This window comes from Mytilus edulis, chromosome 5 (genome assembly GCF_963676685.1).
Source record: "Mytilus edulis chromosome 5, xbMytEdul2.2, whole genome shotgun sequence".
NCBI lineage: Eukaryota > Metazoa > Mollusca > Bivalvia > Mytilida > Mytilidae > Mytilus > Mytilus edulis.
The window spans coordinates 88,535,532-88,556,523 of NC_092348.1; the positions used below are offsets into that span (position 1 = coordinate 88,535,532).

The following is a 20,992-nucleotide window of genomic DNA, read 5'->3' on the forward strand; positions in this document are numbered from 1 at the left end:
TTAAATGTTCCTTAGGGTATCTAGTTAATAAATTGTACCCGAAGTTTTGATCCAACGACAAACATGGCCACTAAGGCTTAAAATAGAACATAGGGGTCAAATGCAGTTTTTGGCTTATATCTCAAAAACTAAAGCTTTTATAGCAAATCTGCTGAGTAAAATTGTTCAATTGGTCAAGATCTATCAGCCCTGAAATTTTCAGACAAATTGAACAGCCCATTGTTGGCTGCCTCTAAACTGGTAGTTTTAAGGAAATTTTCAGTTTTTTGTTATTATCTTGAGTATTATTATAGATAGATATAATCTGTAAACAGCAATAATGTTCAGCAAAGTAAGATCTACAAAAAATTTAAATGACCATGCAAAAGAACTAGCCAAGAAATTTGTTTTTGTCCCGGCCGATAAAGCTGCTAATATTATTATTATTGTTTGACGTAAATTTTACATTGAGGTTCTGAAAAAAGAAATCACCAATTCACCAACATTCCAACTGACTCCATTTTCAGAAAACGACATCTGTAACTTTTAGCTACCGCTTTACAAGCAGAGCCAAATACAATGAAAGTCCCAACTATGTACTGGCTTCCGAAGCTACACAAAACACCTTACAAATATAGATTTATTTCGTCTTCAAAGCCATTGTTCCACTACTAAATTGTCTATTCTTCTTACCAGTACACTTGGTACAATTAAAAACCTGATAATAAATTGTTCAAATAAGGCATTCGAAAATAGTGGAATTAAGGGAAGAATCTGTTTTAGCGGACCCCGGAAGTTGGAAGATGCACAATTTATGCGCATGACCGATAACCCCGAGTTACGTTGCTATGCTGAAATATAAACAGCGGCCATTTTTTTTACCGCTTCGAAAGACGTCGATGTAAATGATTTTTAAAAAGTGATTTTAACTAGTGAAACTGAACAATTAAAAATAAATATAATGCACTTACCCATTTAAGCTTGAAAATCATCCAGACTAGAATTTAGTGTGTTTGTTATTTCGTTTAGTACTCTTGGTTTTTTTGATGCAGGTTGTGGTACACTGACGGTGATAGTTTCTGTCGTAATTAGGGCTTGTTTTTGTTTTTCCGGATTATACACTTTTTTAATAAGGTTAATAAATGCTAGGAAAGGGTCCTCAGAGCCAATAATATATTTTTTTCGTACACAATATTGACTGAAATAAGTGTCATAAAGGGATTTTACTGTGCCGTATTTTGGAAGTGATTTTTTAAGTGCTCGCCAAGTACTTTCAATCGTATTTGTATGCGCTCCTGTTTCAGGGTCTACAAAATTTACAGAATGGTTGACTTTTAAGTGTTCAAATCCCTCAGATCCTAGACAATCATATGCCTTCCAACAGTCGCTGATGATTGTGGTTCCTGGTTTTATGTTGTCTTTTATTAATTTTAACAGTGTTTCTTTTGTCCGATTTTCTACTGATGCAAAAAAACTTTTTTTGCTGTCTCTTTCTATACCTCCAAAGACCCACTGTCCTTCAACTCGTCGCCCTTTATGGTATTTTCTTTTTCCAAATTTACTTTCGTCTATTTCTACGATAACGTTTTCTCCACCTATTTTTTCACTGTCTATTTCCAAAATTTCTATGCAAACTTCACGGCAATAATTGTACCAATCTACGATTGTTTGATTACAAATAGAAAGTTGATGTTTAACAAATTCTTGGGTCTATTTTGTAAATCCAGAAATAAGTGATGAATAATATTTTTTCCAAACTTAAATTATGTCCTTGAAACCAGGATCCGTTTCTGATGGAGACCTTTTTATTGCATTTTTTGTTGCTACACTTCCAATAAAAAATGTCGTTTGAAAAAGAACTGTCTTTTCTTAAACTGAAATGGCCATGGCTACACTTTTTACATACCTCTCCAGATAAATCTAGAATTAATCCTAGTGAAAAACACCACTGAATAATTTTCTCAACACTTTCACAAATAATAAACAAATCTTTTAACTTGATCGGCATTTCCGTATTTACATTGTAACAGTGTTTGTAAACACAGCTGATTTTACGTTACGGTTGACTATGACGTCACTTATTCATGAATATTTATGACATAGAGGTCACAGATAATGGAATTTTTATCACGTGATATACCTACCTGAGTTACGGAAGCGTAGACATTTTGTACACTTACCAAGACGTATTTCTACTAGATTTTGTAATTTTCATTTAAAAAACTGTTTAAAACTGTTTAAAACAACAGTTTTTTAAACAAAACTTGACCTGGGGAGTTCGATTTTGACCTTCTTTTTTTGATTTTTGGCCTATTTTCGTTTTTAACTTTTTGGCGGGACCAATTCCTATATACTAGTATTTACTATAGTTTCCCGTACTTTTTATGGGGTCCGCTAAAGTAGAGGTACTCCGGAATTAATTACTTTTGGAGTGTCAAGAACTCGTTGGAAATACTTGATAAATTGCATGCTTATATTGGTGATTTTAAATCTGTTCAAAGTTTTGATTTTTCTACCCTGTATACCACATTGCCTCACATTCTGATTAAGAAAAAATTCACACACCTAATTAAATGGGCATTTAAAAAGTCAGAATGTGAATATATATGTTCAAACTCTTTTAGGTCATTTTTTAGTATCAATAAACAAAAAAACTATGTCAATTGGACAGTGCTTTGATACTATATATGCCCTTGAACTTTTACTAGATCACATTTTTGTTCGCTTTAGGGATTCCGTATATCGTCAGATTATCGGAATTCCAATGGGGACTAACTGTGCACCACTTATTGCGGACCTGTTTTTGTATTGCTATAAGTTACAATTTATGACAAAAATAAGCAAAGGCCCATCGAAACAACATCTGATAAACAAATTTAATAATACTTTTAGATACTTGGATGATATTTTGGCTCTCAATAATGACGACTTCAGTATGTATATTAAAGAAATTTATCCTATTGAACTTACTTTAAATAAAGCTAATACTAACAATGACCACTGCCCTTTCCTCGATCTTGATATCTATATCACTAACGGAAAGCTGAATACTAAAATTTATGATAAAAGAGATGATTTTTCATTTCCTATCGTTAATTATCCATTTTTAGATGGTGACGTTCCCTTGTCACCATCTTACGGTGTTTATATATCTCAACTTGTACGATTCGCTCGTGTATGTAACAATGTTTTAGATTTTAACGAGAGAAATTTATGTATTACTGAAAAATTATTACACCAGGGTTTTCGATATCACAAACTAGTCAAAACATTTACTAAATTTTATCATCGGTATAAGGACATCATTCATAAATATAGCTCAACATGCAGACTTCTTATACGTTCAGGTATTTCACATCCAATTTTTTATGGAAATATCACAAAGGTGTCAGTATTCACCTCAAAAACTAACAAAACCTTTGAATAGACTTATTAAGAAGGGATATAGCTACGATACTGTTGTCAGGTCATTAAAGATTGCATATTTTGGCGTTAATATTGATTCACTTATAGGGTCTTTGCATGGGAACTAAACACATTTATTCAAAAACCAGTTGTTGGCATGACACGGGTTATGTTCTTTTCATATATGTTATGATGGTATGATACTAAACCCCAAACGGGAAGGATTGTGCCTGATGTTCATATGATGAAATGTTTGATTTGATTTGTCCAAGAAGAAGGTCGGAAAGCATCTATTTCTGGGTATAATCTTTCAGTCAGTTTAATTGAAGTCTGGAGCTGGCATGTCAGTTAACTGCTAGTAGTCTGTTGTTATTTATGTATTATTGTCATTTTGTTTATTTTCTTTGGTTACATCTTCTGACATCAGACTCAGACTTCTCTTGAACTGAATTTTAATGTGCGTATTGTTATGCGTTTACTTTTCTACATTGGCTAGAGGTATAGGGGGAGGGTTGAGATCTCACAAACATGTTTAACCCCGCCACATTTTTGCGCCTGTCCCAAGTCAGGAGCCTCTGGCCTTTGTTAGTCTTGTATTATTTTAATTTTAGTTTCTTGTGTACAATTTGGAAATTAGTATGGCGTTCATTATCACTGAACTAGTATATATTTGTTTAGGGGCCAGTTGAAGGACGCCTCCGGGTGCAGGAATTTCTCGCTACATTGAAGACCTGTTGGTGACCTTCTGCTGTTGTTTTTTTCTATGGTTGGGTTGTTGTCTCTTTGGCACATTCCCCATTTCCATTCTCAATTTTATTAACTGTTACAATTTTTTATTTATTGAAGCTCTTCTACTATTGAAATTAAGAGTAATTGATTTTTTTAAGCAAGTATAAATGTTTTAAATTGTCCTATGCATATTTATTTGCTTGAAATCACCCTTAAATTTCTCTGACATTAAAAAGTTGATAATGAGAGGAAATTTCACAAAATATTAACCTTTATTAATACAAAACTAAACCATTTAAAAAAATATTTACAATGTTTTCTCCTGGATAAAACCAATGTCTTTTTCTGTAATTTGATTACTATGGGTTGTAATATAGTATAAAAAAAATGTTAAGAAATGTTGTGTGATTGCCAATGAGACATCTATAACCAGGTCCAATAAATGATCTTGCAAGGGAGTGGACCTTTGAATTGAGGTTCAAACTGCATAGGTATTACTTCACAGGTCAATACGATTCATCTGGCTTTCTGTTAAAATGATGAATGTTTTTTTGTTTTTTGTTTTATTCTTTTACATGATTGATTGATTAAATGATTTTTGCTTGCTAATAACATCAAGTGGAAACTCTTCTTTACTGGCTTACACACCAATGGCATACAAGGGCAGTAAGTAAGTAGCATCCATTGGCAATTATTTCAATCATTTTTAGGAAAAAGAATTATTAATAATTTATACAAATGATAGTTTCTGCAAGTTGGGAGAGCAGTGAAGAAGGCTCAGAAATTTACACTGGCCCTAGAAACCAATTGTAATTTTGACAGGGACAGAAATTCCTGTCACCTACATACCCCTCTAAGAGTTTTTACAACGGTTTTTCTAGATCTTCTTTCAGTTTCTAGTGGTCCTTCATTTTAATTGATTGAAAACTATTCACCTGCTGTTGGTTGGCCTTATTGTTTCACGTTTCTTTAAAATAAAGAGATTGTTGCAATAGCTGTACCTGAGTCATCTGATTTAATGTTGGCATTTTGATTGGTTATGACTGCACATTAAATGTATACATATAGAACAGCCAAACTGATGCTGCACTTTAGCAAAGGTTTTACTGTCAGTCTAATCAAGACCCTACTTCTTTATCCAAGTCACCATAAAAAAACAGGAAAAAGTCCCAACTCTACAGCTTTTTTTTTAAGTACTTAAAATCCTTTACTTTTATTATTGAATGAGGATTGAGATGTGTTATGATTGCCAATGAGACAACTCTCCTCTAACTGTTTTCTTTTTGTATTTGTTTATCTGAAATATGAGTGGGAGATCATCTTCAATATATCATTACACAGCTTGTATGCAATTTATTTAATTTACTTCCGCAAGCATAGGAATAAAACTTTTAATTTGTTCTTTGCAGAATGATTATATTACTTCCATACATTTGATTATGAATTACTGGAGTGAGTAAACATATTGTAAGACTTATTCATTGTTATTAGGCAGTGAATTTAGATAATAAAAAATGATTCCATTAATTTTTTTTCCAAATTAAAAGAATGTATCCTGTTGAGATTGTTTTAAAATAATTGACTTAGTAATAAAATAAAGAAACCATAATAGATCTTTTTTTCAATTGTTGTAGTTTGACAACCTTTCAGACATTTTATAAATTTTAAGCTGAAGCCTTGCTGAAACTTATTTTTGTAATTCATATGTTATTTTTGTAATTCTTATGCTATTTTTGTAATTCATATGTTCTTTTTGTAATTCATATGTTATTTTTGTAATTCTTATGCTATTTTTGTAATTCATATGTTCTTTTTGTAATTCATATGGTTTTTTTTTAACAACATTTTAATAAAAATATACCATTCTTGACATTCATGAATTGGTCTATTTTTGTTTCCCCTAAAGCTTATTCCTCCATTTTGAAAGTTTAAAGTTAGCTGGAACACTATAGGTGTTTTCAAATTTCAAGTTATGAAAGAGCTATTTCTTTTTGTGACAGGGTAATAATTTTTTTTTATGTTTTAGTGACAATTTTCAGCATTTTATTTTTTGAGCCAGACAAACTTTAAACATGGAAGTTGCCATTAAATGAAAATATGTATTAAGAAATGAAGCTGTTTTTTAATTTAATACCCTAGGGAAAAGTTCCTATGTAAACATAAATTGATAAAATATTGCATTTCATGATTTGAGTAAATATGAGATAAAACAGGGTCATTGTCTCATTATCAATCATACCACATCTTCTTTTTTTATATGATATAGAATGTTGGATGTTAAACATGCTTGTAAGTGCACAACTGACTCTGTATCTCTGAAACAACACAACATTAGAATAAACTGTAAAAAACAGTTGGAAATGGGCTCATTAGATTGCCATGAAGTAGAAAAAACAACTAACATAAAGACTCAAACATGGCAACAGGAACAATTTGTTTATTGATGTTTCTCTTGGTGAATTTTGTAAGCCTATAACTAGTAAAACATTTTATAAATTGTAATCATCTCTTTTAAAAGATGGTGAACAAATTTTATGTGGCACTTTGATTTCGTCTCATGGTAAAAATCCTCCCCTATTTAGTTAGTAAAGGGTTGTCAGTATATAAACAAATGAATTTATACTTTTGTGAAAGGCCAAATCTTTTTAGATTGAGGCACGATAACAGTATTTTATCTGCCGAAAAATATTTGTTTACATTTTAAACATAAAAGGTACTTTAATTTCTTTTACGTAAATTGAGATTTAATGTTGGCATGACCATCTTCCTAGTGAGCTTGTGATCAAAATTCAAAACATTTGTCTTTTATGCAGTCCCTTCCTTCATCTGAGTAGGGAGTAGGGGTACATAAAAGGCAAACCTAATGCCAGGAAAATAAAAATGATACATGCGTTGTTTCCCAACTGTCAGTTTGATAAAAATTTCAAAATGCTAGTGTTGAAAACAAAATGAAGTTACTAAAGTTACTTGTAGGGCACTATTTCATCAATATTGATTTCTGTTCCCATCAAATTACGTACTTAAAAAAATTGTCTTCAATTCATCAACAATATCAATGAGCAATGCAAAGATTTATCTTAAAAAATGATATGTTGTTAATATATGACCTTTCCTTTGATTGATATGAAATGATCATACGGTCACAGACTTCATTTTTGATTTATTAGAAAAAACAGTAATTACGTGTAACTGATGTATAACAACCATGCTAAGTGGGTGACCGTATTATTATTTTACATCATTAAAACGGAATTTTATCAGCCAGCAACATATACCTTTTAAGAAAAATCTTTTTGTATTGGGTTTAGAGTTTTTATGCCCCATTTATGGGCATTATGTTTTCTGGTCTGTGCGTCTGTTTGTCCGTCAGTTGTTCGTTCTTCCGTTAGTCTGTTTGTCCGTCCGTTCGTCCCGCTTCAGGCTAAAGTTTTTGGTTGAGGTAGTTTTTGATGAAGTTGAAGTCCAATCAACTTGAAACTTAGTACCCATGTTCCTTATGAAATGATCTTTTTAATTTTTAATGCGAAATTAGAGATTTCCTCCCATTTTCATGGTCCACTGAACATAGAAAATGAGAGTGTGGATGGGGCGGGGCATCCATGTACTTAGAAAACATTCTTGTAAGAGATAATTTTCACAAAGTTTTGAGAAATTTTACATACTTCCATACAAATATTGAACTTAAGGAAAATGATAATTTATTATATTTTTGGGTAATAAAAGATCTGAAGCAACTTCATGAGGCAAGTACATTTGTTTTTGTTTTTGGGGAAAATCAAAATATAAACAAACTTTTAAAATTAATACATCTTCTCAAGTTTATAAAGCTTATTAAAGCGAGACACTTATCGCCAATAAAAAAGTATATAAAGCACAAAGAATGCAGAAATAAGAAATTTCTGCAGTCTATACCAGGAATTTGGAAAAGCATATAAGGCAAAATTTTATGTCTAATGTTTGTTCAAGTTAGTGGAATTTGATTGAATTAATTTAACAATATTGGTTTAAATTGGATATCCTTCAAATATTTATTGCTTTGATATTCATTACTATGTCTAACAAGCCTTTTTTTATCTGATATATGGTCCAATTTGTCTATCTAATTATTAGCATGTATACCATTAATTTAAATGTTAAGTATGGTTGATGTGTATGTCGGAAAGTCAGCGTGAACACTGAAAATTAGATGGTATAACAGCAAACACTGGTAATAGATTGTACAGTAAATTTAGAAACAACTTATGGGTTTCTATAATAATTGCCTCATTACTATGAAACAGTGTCTGGGTCCCAAAGACATTTATATTTTTTGTACATTACAGGCCTAGGGTTGCATGCTATTTTGGATATCATTAAATGGCTTTATCACTTGAGAAAACACATCATCAATTGCACTTGAACGGAAAAAATGCAAAAGTAATAAATTGATTTCTACAGTATATATATCTAAACACAATGAAACAGAATTTAGAGTATGGTTTCCCTATTATACTTGTATCATGTTTTTGACCTGTCTGTCTGTCTGTCTGTCTGTCTGTCTGTCTGTCTGTCTGTCTGTGTCTGTCTGTCTGTCTGTCTGTCTGTCTGTCTGTCTGTCTGTCTGTCTGTCTGTCTGTCTGTCTGTCTGTCTGTCTGTCTGTCTGTCTGTCTGTCTGTCTGTCTGTCTGTCTGTCTGTCTGTCTGTCTGTCTGTCTGTCTGTCTGTCTGTCTCCAAGTCTCCAAGTCTCCAATAAGCCTATAACAATGAGAAAATTCATTACCGGGAGGTGTTCTAGCTTCAGCTGGCCCCTAAACAAAAAATTGTTGTAGTTCAGTGAAAATGGTTTTCACACTAAACTCCAAAGCATATGAATGAACTAAAATTAAAAAAACAAACAAGATTAACAAAGGCCAGAGTCTAAATTGGTAGATCACATTTGGGGAAAAGGAGGACTGGATTGTAATTATAAATACTGGAACAAGGTTATAATATGCATCAGAAATTACAAATGTGATAAGTCATAAAAGAGGGACGAAAGATACCAAAGGGACAGTTGAGTTGCATCAGAAATTATGAATGTTAAGTTTTGGGTTATGAAGATAACTTTGAACTGGTTTTGTGTCTCTCTGACCTCTAAACTTCCAATCCCATCAATAACTTTGTTAATACTTCTAAAAGTTAGTGGCTATGGGGCTCTTTTCACAAAAAACTCTTTCCTCATATCTCAAATGAAATGGAAGTTAATTTGTTAACAAAAAACTATTCCTATTTAATTCTATCAGCTAAAATAGAACATTTTTTTGTAAAAAAATAATCTTTTTATGAAATCAGATACTAATTGGTTAGCAGTTTCATTCTTTTCACACTAAAATTCAATGTAACCTTCAAACTGCAGCTGCTACCAAACTCTAATTTAAGGTCAGGGAATTCCCTCAGGTTTAATTTTTGTTGAATAGTATAATCCTAATGGACTTAATTGTTATGAACATTTCTGTGTTTTACAGGTTTTAAGAGAGAGGTTTGGTGTAAAGTGTTTCCTTGGCCTTACAGCAACTGCCACACTGTCAACAGCTGCAGATGTTGCAAAGCATCTTGGGATTGATAATATAGAAGAAGCTGTTGTTCGTGGTCCGCCAGTCCCTAAAAATCTATTTCTGTCTGTCTCTAGAGATGAAAATAGAGATGAGGTATGATATATCTTTAAGTTCTTAAAGTTGACACATTTAACAGATAGAGAATAAAAAAGAACAAGATAGATATAAAAAAAGAAGATGTGGTATGATTGCCAATGAGACAATATACTCTCCACAAGAGACCAAAATGACACAGAAATTAACAACTATAGGTCACTGTACAGCCTTCAACAATGAGTAAAGCCCATACAGCTATAAAAGGCCCCAAAATGACAATGTAAAACAGTTCAAACCAGAAAACTAAGGCCTTATTTATGTACACATGAGTCCTTGAAATACTGGCATATCACATAATCACAGATCATAAAACACACATTTTATTACTATGTATATGTGGTTTTTGTAAAGTTTTCCCCCTGTACTTATACCTATACATCTTGCATAAGGTCAGTTTTCTCTGTTCTCAAGGGTGACTTTTATGTACAGGTTTAACTGTTATTTATAACTAAAATTAAAGGAAAATTGAGCTTCTTGAATTGTGGAGGTTCAAACAAAACTTGTAATATGTTTTGCCCAAGCAAGCATCTCTTAGTTGGAGTTAATTAAGTCAGATTGCTTTGAATGTAACTGACAAATGCTTAATGGAGCAAATCCATTTAGGGAAAGCAAGATAATAAATTATTTATACCAATCTTACTGTCTTAAATAAAGATACACAAGTGAGAGTCTGTTTCTGTGATTGAAATAATTGTTTCTGAATAGTGTAAAAACACCCATTTTCCTAATTTTATATAAAGTGTGTCCACTTTAACATTGAATTACTGAATATTATTGTCAGAAACCTTTTATTGGTGTGATGTATACAAGATTTTATATAGTGATTTCTTTAATTTCAATGTTATTTACGAGTAAGAAAATAAATAGAACAACATACTAAATTATGGAGTGTTAAAGCTTTAGATAGTGAAAATTGGATTTTTGGTTCATCTATGGGATTCAAATACTGTACATACCAACTTATTTTTGAGACTTTGGCCAATAGAAAAATAGTCCATGCTTAGCATTCATTTTGAGGAAAAGGTCTTCTTTTAATTTCTCATTTTCAAAAGTTGACTTATTGTGCCACACTTGTATACATTTTACTTTTTCAAGGGATACTTTATCTGCAGTTGATATATAATATAAACGTTTTGTTCATATTGAAATACTATTAATTCAGAAATTATTACATGCATTTTTATTGCGATTTTGTCATTTGAGGACAAAATGCATTTTAATTTTCTGTGATAATTAGAAAAATCCTGATTAATTCATATAAAAAAAATCAAAATGTGAGTTAAAGTTATTGCGATTATAATCCTGCTGCATTTTTCGCAATAATAGAAACATTGCAATAATTTCTGTCTTTACAGTATCAGAACATGAAGTTGTGCACTTTCTTATTTTTATTTTTTATTTTTGTTTGAATTGAATTTTAGGGTTTCCCACTATCAAACAAGGAAAATAAATGGCAGTCTTGTCTTTCTATGAAGACTTATAATCAAGTTATTAATGAAAATGAAGATAGATATAGACTCTCAGGATAAATTTAAATGACAACCTTTCAGACATGAGAAGAAATTATGGAATCCTTGACTTTTTTGTCAGTCTTCTAAACATTAGTTTTATATGACTTTTTTTACCTGTTTAAAAAAAAAGGTCACTGACCAGTTTTACATAATAGTGTTAATAACGCAAATGTCGTGGGTTCCATCCCCACATTGGCCATATATATTTCTAGTTTTTGTCCCTGATTAAAGAAAGCTCACTAAACTAGGATATTATGGGGCAGGTGTACTTGACGACAATCTAAATTGACTTGGATTGTCAATTTTCCTTCAGAAGGTCAATGTTACTTAGATCTCCAGGCACTCTGGCTTCCTCTTTCCTCCACCAATAAACACTGACCACCACGAAATACTATTGAAAGTGGCATTCAACAACATTCAATCAATCAATCAATCCACTTTCTGATGATGATGCATTTCACTTTTCTGTCCATCCATTTGTCCTTTCTGTTCATAAACTCACTTGTCCAAATCGACTCTTTGTACCAATATTTTAATGATTTGATATCTGGTGTGGAACTTTTTAATGATTAGTTGTACCGTACTATGGATTAAATTTTCAGATTTGTCAGACTGTCATTTCATATGTGACAATAATTTGTCAAAATTTTATTCGACCTTCTGAGAAAGAAACTGTTTATTACACATTTGTCAGCTGCATTAAGGAATGATTTGATTTGGTTTGAAATTGCATAAGTTGTACCATGTAAGTGAGTTTCATATCTGCAGGGGAGTGAATATTTGTTTGATCATACTTTAATTGTTTGTGCCCACTGAGCATGAAATTTTTCATCAATGTCTAATCACTAGTGGGGGCATACTTTGCACGACATTGTCTACAACTTGTTGGTTAATATCAAAATAAGACGATGTAGTATGATTGCCAATCAGACAACTCTCCACCAAATGACATAGACATTAGCAACAGTTAATTTGAATTATTTGTCAACCAAATGTCAAGATAATTATAAAGGTTGACCAACTTAATAGAACCTACTTCTAATATGCATGTGTAGTTCAATTTGTCATTGTTCAAAGTATGTCTGAAATAATTGCCATTGGAATTAAGACAATATTTTTGTTTTAAGAGAAAAATTACCAATGACAATTCACTATCATATCATGGAATAGAAAAGTATGTTTTGTCAATGTTATGATCTAAATTGATCTGTCAAGCAACTGTTTTATTGGTATCTCTTTTAAGCTCCCCTGGCCTAAAGGGCCCATTTTGGCACACTAACTCAAGTTTGTCTCATTCAAATGATTGGAAACTCATATACAATGCTAAGAACCATAACATGCTCACATACAATGCTAAGAACCATAACATGCAGAACTCACATACAATGCTAAGAACCATAACATGCAGAACTCACATACAATACTAAGAACCATAACATGCAGAACTGACATACAATGCTAAGAACCATAACATGCAGAACTCACATACAATGCTAAGAACCATAACATGCTCACATACAATGCTAAGAACCATAACATGCAGAACTCACATACAATGCTAAGACCCATAACATGCAGAACTCACAAACAATGCTAAGACCCATAACATGCAGAACTGACATACAATGCTAAGAACCATAACATGCAGAACTGACATACAACGCTAAGAACCATAACATGCAGAACTGACATACAATGCTAAGAACCATAGCATGCAGAACTCACATACAATGTTAAGAACCATAACATGCAGAACTCACATACAATACTAAGAACCATAACATGCAGAACTCACATACAATACTAAGAACCATAACATGCAGAACTCACATACAATGCTAAGAACCATAACATGCAGAACTCACATACAATACTAAGAACCATAACATGCAGAACTGACATACAATGCTAAGAACCATAACATGCAGAACTGACATACAATGCTAAGAACCATAACATGCAGAACTCACATACAATGCTAAGAACCATAACATGCAGAACTCACATACAATGCTAAGAACCATAACATGCAGAACTCACATACAATACTAAGAACCATAACATGCAGAACTCACATACAATACTAAGAACCATAACATGCTCACATACAATGCTAAGAACCATAACATGCAGAACTCACATACAATGCTAAGAACCAGAACATGCAGAACTGACATACAATGCTAAGAACCATAACATGCAGAACTCACATACAATACTAAGAACCATAACATGCAGAACTCACATACAATACTAAGAACCATAACATGCTCACATACAATGCTAAGAACCATAACATGCAGAACTCACATACAATGCTAAGAACCAGAACATGCAGAACTGACATACAATGATAAGAACCATAACATGCTCACATACAATGCTAAGAGCCATAACATGCAGAACTCACATACAATACTAAGAACCATAACATGCTCACATACAATGCTAAGAACCATAACATGCAGAACTCACATACAATGCTAAGACCCATAACATGCAGACAGCTTTTAAATTTGGCTTATGAGTCATGAACTTTTCTGGAGTTATGCTTTTGTTTTTAAATTGAAGATTGCAAAGCGTGAGTGGTGAGATTTATGTCCTCAGACACATTTTTGTTTGTTTTCATTATAAAAAAAATGTTTCAAGAAGCAAACTAATAACTATTCTAAAGCTTGCATTTGTTCATTTTTGAAAGTTATCTTTTTTTTGTAGTCATTGATAGGGTTGTTACAAGGTGACAGATTTTCAAATTGTGAATCTATTATACTATACTGTACTAGACGTGATACCACAGAAAGACTAGCCACACTAATACGTACAAGTCTGCAGGATCAGAAGGGAGAGAACTGGACTGGAGATCGTACAAAGAGAAAAGGTAAGGATTGCAATAGAAGGATGCTTCTCAAATTTTTGTGCTATTTTCACATTTCCTGAACAGTGTGAGAAAAATATTTCTCCTCCCTAGTGAAAAATCTGTTCTCGGCAAATGATTGGTTGAAATTTAATTGTGACGTTAAATTTTCTTGTTTTCTTCTAAATTTTCTTATTGTGACGTCATGAAAAAAGGCGACCATGCCTGATGGCATCACATTAAAAGTACACAACTTTCTTCAAATCTTTGAAAAAGAAGGACAAAAATCATAAGAGAAACAGATTCCATCACTGTTACTTGTGTATTAAGATATTTCTTCACTCTTAACAGTTAAATTTTAATTATTTAAAAAGCTCTGCAAGCCTCATGCTTTAAATATTAAAATTTAACTGTCTCGAGTGGAGAAATATCGTAATACACTTGTTGCAGTTGTGGAAGCTATATTTCTCCACCATCACTAATTAAATTCATGACAATGATTCCCATTAAAATGACTTACAGTTTCCAATGAAAATTGAGAATGGAAATTGGGAAAGTATCATAGAGGCAACAACCTGACCAAAGAGTAGAAAACAACAAAAGGCCACTAATGAGTCTTCAATAAATGCTTTTAATAAACCCTGTTATGCAACCTTAGGACTAGTTTGGACCATAATGAGGAAAACTGCAATGACATTAATATTACTGCAGCAGTTTCGAAAACAAATTTTAGTAATATCTTCATAAAATATTTTAAGGAAAAATATAGGGTTTTCTTTTACAAAACAATCTTATGTAAATTCTGCTAAAATGTTCTTCAAATATGCACCCGCCATTTCACAACTTGCTAATTGTTATAGCATTTATCATAACTTAAATGTAGTATTTCCTGTAACATCTATTATAAACTATTCATTTCCTGATTAGATTAACCATCATTACCTGTTAGGGGTACTAGCTTTTGATTTTATTAGTATTTATGTTCTAAATTCACTGTGTTCAAACGAACATAAAGTATTTAGGTGCAAAATCTCTCTCTAGATTTTTGTAAAGCATACATATCTGAGCACATTCATACGATAAAGGCATAATAGAAAACTAGATACATATTTAGGTACTGTTAGGCACAATGACATACATATCTGAGCACATTCAGATATGTACCTTTATACGATAAAGGGATAATAGAAAAATAAATACATATTAAGTTATTGTAGGCGCAGTGGCCATCTCAATTTTAATAACTGGATTAATATCAAACACCATTAACAGTTCATGTTTTGAATACGGAAACCATGCATCTTTGAAAACAAATCTTGGTTAATAAACATCACACAATCAACAATACCGGTAAAAGACAGCAATCAAACATCAACAAAATATATACACAACACATTAATTCTTTACATACAACTTCAATACATTAAAAAAAAACAGAATTCTTAATGAAAATTAAACTTCAATACAAAATGGTCACTGCAGAAACCTCGATAGTTAAATCTCGTGCAAACTTTCATTATATACTGACCGTCAAAACTGGTTTACAACTATTGTGAAAACACAATAGAATAAATAACATACTTCAAAAATCATACGCAAACCGCACATAAATATATATATTGTCTATACCAGCAGTTGTTATACTGAATGTGTAATCACTGTTACTTCTTTGTATTCACAATGAAGAATTAAAAGGGCAGTTGGTACAAATTATATGCTTTAAGACATTAAAATTAGTTAAGGTGGTACCCAACACTTTCACTAAAATAAATTTGGCTCGTTTAATTTTCATAAAATTTTGACAAAGTATTTACTTTGACCCTTTAACAAAAATATAAAAATTTCAAAAATTTTGAACCAACCGTTTTATCAGAAAAATTACACTGGTTATATAGTAGTTTGACAAACACCAATTTTGATCATTGAGAAGCTTAATATTCCCTTTACAACACAACGTAATTAAAACGTTAAGCTGATTTTACAGAGTTATCTCCCTGTAGTGTTAGGTACCACCTTAAATAGCCTGAGCCTGATTAATCCTGTCAATATGAAAAATATTTGAAACATAGATGAACTTTTAAAGTCTGTATATATCACTACGGTTAATAAGCTTTTGCAAATTGGAGCGCTAAATAGTTCATTATTTAATGCAGCTGCACTTTCAACATTCTTATTAAAGAATGATGTAATAGTGCATTCTTATTTAAAAGGCTTCATTCAAATACAGATATAATTGGTTTGTAATCATCGCTTGACAATTGATTAGGAAGTGTTTTGCTATGAATCCTTTTTTTTACTTTGTAAATTCCTTGTATTTGAATGTTGTTTATTTTGCATATTTTCGTGCATTTTCATCTTTGAACTCAATTAGAGATGTAACTTTTAAAAGTGACATATATGACCTACCATGATTAAAACATTTAAATACAGGAGTTTGATTATTTATGTGCGTTTAGATTAATTTACAGTAAACTCTGTTTTTATGCCCCACCTACGATAGTAGAGGGGCATTATGTTTTCTGGTCTGTGCCTCTGTTCGTCCGTGCGTCCGTTCGTCCGTCAGTGAGTCCGTCCGTTCGCTTCAGGTTAAAGTTTTTGGTCAAGGTAGTTTTTGGGGAAAGACTGCTTCAAGCCGTCAATTCCCTAATGGGGTTGGCCAGAGTATCATTCCCTCATGTCAATCATTTTGTTTTGATAGTTTGGAAACCCCCTCAAAATGTCATACTGAAATTGATGACAAGGAGAACAGATTGACTTTAAATACATTGTTCACACATTTCCCTTCTGTTTCTCATGAAATTATCGTATATTGAGCTTTCCCTTACACTATATACGTTTCTTTTACAGTCCGGAAAAATCAGTATTACGAAATATTCTAAATATATCTAACCTAGCGACGTCATTGTTGGAATGCCACACTACACAGGGATATCCTTTATTCATTATAAAAATCATTCACAGTATTTGTATACTAATTTAAAATCCGTATTTATTAAAGGTAAACCTAATGATGTTTGCTGTAGTGTACATGATTCACACACCAACATGCAATGCTTTAATCTGAGGCTATAATCAGATAATTTGTAGGTCAACTTTCACGGTAAACAATGTCAATGGGGATACATGAGATTGGGGAGAGTAACTGCAGTTTTCATTCTTTTTGTAAAGTTATGTTTTTAGAATATTTCTCCAATTAAGGAGCACCTCAATTGATGAGTAATTACCCACTAAAATGAAAGTTAATGTATCTGAACACTAAAAATGTCACATTAAGTATATATATGATAAGTAGTCATCAATTAAAAAATAATTTTGCGTACCAACATAATTATTGTAGTGGTCATTTTTTTTTTCTCATTTCTTTTTTAAATATTGCTTTTTGTAGTTTAAAGCTATTTATTCATGAATTTTACAGATATATCAAAATGTGGGATCTGGAAACAAACTTCACACAGCTTATATCAATCATATTTGATTTTATAAGTACATGTATCCCTGTGATGAGAGTTGTAACTGGGAACTTTATCAATGGAAAATTAAAACTGAATAGATTTTTCAGTCCTCACTTTCTTGAGAATACTGTCACAAAAAATTGAAAAAAATGGTCTTAGCCTGCCGTTCAGTTGTACATAATTAAAATTCTAAAATATATTGTAGTAGTTCAATTCAATTGAATTTTAGATAATTAACTCCCAACTTTAATCAAATGTTTTGATTTAGAAGGTGCAGATCTCATTGGTCCAAATTGTCTCTATGATGAATTCTTGACTAAGGAAATGAAATAACAATAGACAACAATTAGTTTCATTATTGTCAGCCTTTCTATATGTTCTAGCTGTTCTTTTGCTCATTCTTTGTATGTAGACTATCAAAAGATACCCCCTAAAAATTGAAACAATGGCCGTCTTTTCCCTCAGAGCTCTTCAGCTCTTTGATTGAAGAAGTTGAAGTCCAATCAACTTGAAACTTAGTACAAATGTTCCCCATGATATGATCTTTCTAATTTTAATGCCAAATTATAGTTTTGACCCCAATTTCATGGTCCACTGAACATAGAAAATGATAGTGCAAAGTTCAGGTTAAAGTTTTTGGTCAAGGTAGTTTTTGATGAAGTTAAAGTTACTTCAACTTGAAACTTAGTACACATGTTCCCTATGATATGATCTTTCTAATTATAATTCCAAATTATAATTTTTACCCCAGTTTCACGGTCCACTAAACATAGAAAATGATAGTGCGATTGGGGCATCCGTGTACTATGGACACATTCTTGTTTTAATGAACAAAAGGAGTTCGTCTATTTTAAGAGGGGACATCTGTGGCCGAGTGGTGTAAGTCGTCAACTTCTGTATCACTAGCCTGTCAACTCTGGGGTTGTGAGTTCGAATCCCATACAGCAGGTGCACTGGGCTCCAATCTTATCTGACTAGGAATGTCAATTCTTCTACTGAAGGTTGTGGTTCTCTCTTGGAACACTGGCCACCATCTTAAAAATGTGACTGCCATGAAATAGCACAATAGTGTTCAAAGTGGTGTTTTAGACCAATTATTTAATCAATTTATTATGAGAAAAAGGGTTTATCACTTTTTTAACACCACCTACCTAAGCAAAATTAATAAGATTTAAAAGTAAATTTTGATAGTGCTTTCTTCTTTTGTTTGCCGTCTTGTACAGTAAAATATTATGCAGCATTGTACTACTATTTGTTGTTAATTATCACAGTGCAGGCTACTACATTCTGCCAGAGGGAAGACTGCCATTGGCTATTGACAAGGATTTCAAGTCAAGCTGCTAGCATCACTATCTTTATACTCATACAATTAATTTTGCACTGTTAAATGTTATGTCTTTTTTAATTTCTCTTTTGGGAAAACATTCAAAATAGATGGAAACTGTGATTTTGTAATTTTTCTCATAGCTGATGTTAGTTGCTTCTACATTTGTAAGATGGTTACACTGATTACTGTAAATTCAGAAATTAATGCAATTTTTTAAGAATATAAAAAAATGCAAGATTCACTATTGCGATTATGGGAAAATTTGCATCCAGATAAATATACATTTGTGTATTATATATTAAAATGAAAGTTTTCATTATTGTGTTACTCACTTAGATGCATTATTCACATTTATAAAAACCTGACAATAGTTTCTAGATTTATATTATCTAGTCTGATTCTCTCGTCCTGGTAACATTAGTAATGATGGCTACCCATTATGCCTAAGTTTGGTTTTTAGATTTTTTTTTAAAGTATCTAAAGACAGCCTTGTAATATCCATTTGGTATGAAGAATCTGAAGAATTTACATTTTAAACAAAAAGCAGTCAGGGAAACATATGACATTACAGTTTTGATGAAATATTTAGTGATGCATTAAAGTTTTAAGTAGAAAGTGTGATTTAATATACTTTTAATGGAGTCTTTCACTTGAAGTAGGTCATCAATCTGTCCTACTTAATTTGCTTTAGTGACATAGATTAAGTTTTACATTAGGGCTCTTGATAGTGATCTACAATTGTATTGACATCCTAAAGTTTGCATATAGGGTAGACTAGCATTCTCTCCTTTATAGGAGGAAAACAGTGTTGTCCAGTTTAAAGAATGCTCACTGATGACTTTTATCTCTGGCTCGAGCATTTACAATTTGGTCAATGTAGTAATGTATGACATATTGACCTTCATTACATGTGTACAGGACAGGATTTTCAAACGATATCAGCTTCTCTTTTTTTTTTGACGAGACTTACTTTTTTTCTATTTTGAGATAATTAACAGATGTATCTATGACTTTGGCCTACACAAGGGAGTACTAAGAGTTACTAATGTATTAATCCAAAGATTAAGTGGTAATGGGGGTGTTATAAATGTCATCACCAATCTATAACAGAACATGCACTTTACTACTGATTCATTATTACACCACTGTGCCATCTTTATTAGATTATATGAATTAGAATGGTTCTCTATGCAGTTTTTATTAGGGATTATAAGTGTTGAGTGCATCACATTTTGTACGATGTATGAATGTATGGAAGTGTTCGTACTGAAAATTTGTGCACAGTCAGCAATTTTTACAACCCTTTAAAAGTATAAAATTAAACCAGGAACTTACAAATTAATTAAATCTATCTTTTCACTTATTTTGTCATAAATATTCCAATGCATTATTGTAACATTGCATTACATGGATAGCATCACCTGCATTCTTTGATATTGTGTCTCATTTGGACGTAAAAAACATCACTTTAAATTACCATATGAATGTTGTCTGCCAATGAAAATGATGGAATTCTTGTGCAACTTTTATGAAATGTAATTATTGAGTGTCATGTGTCATTTATCTTTGTCCTTGAAACACTCTTTTTTTACACATTCCTTAAAAAAATGCAATGACAGAATTAAACCAAACTTAGAAAGGTACTTCTTAAGTATATGAGTTTGTGCACTTTTGATTTCAATTTTGGATCCACATGATTTTGGGGTTTTCCAATACCAAAACATGGGCTTACCCATTTCTGCTTATATCAGTTTGTTGATTCACAAATTCTTGAAAATGGCTTGACAGAATTAAACCCAAGTTTGACACAAAGGAGTAGGTTCAGTAAGACCCCTTTTTGGCCCCACAATTAAGCAGTTTTGCAAAATTGTGAAAATGTAATCTTTTAGCTATTTTTTGGAAAGTAGAATGCTTCTGCTATACAAATATGTGCTGTTTTTGACAATACAATGCACATATATCGTGTACTAGCATCATAAAGTCATGCTAAATTACTGAAATCTTCACAATTATAGCATTTTAGTTAAATTTTAGACGGTTTCCGTTTTAAATGAAAGTGGCCGCA

At 32.0% G+C, this 20,992-nt stretch overlaps 1 protein-coding gene and 1 pseudogene across 1 annotated transcript in view; one reads left to right on the forward strand and one right to left on the reverse strand.

Moving 5' to 3' along the window:
- The window catches only part of LOC139524734 (ATP-dependent DNA helicase Q4-like), a 210,832-nt gene that overhangs the window by 36,421 nt on the left and 153,419 nt on the right, over positions 1–20,992 (forward strand). The window contains exons 13-14 of the mRNA XM_071319782.1: positions 9,598–9,780; positions 14,010–14,172. Of these exons, the coding sequence (XP_071175883.1) occupies positions 9,598–9,780; positions 14,010–14,172 (346 nt within the window). The remainder of the gene's footprint in view (positions 1–9,597; positions 9,781–14,009; positions 14,173–20,992) is intronic.
- LOC139522618 (uncharacterized) lies at positions 955–2,206 on the reverse strand (annotated as a pseudogene).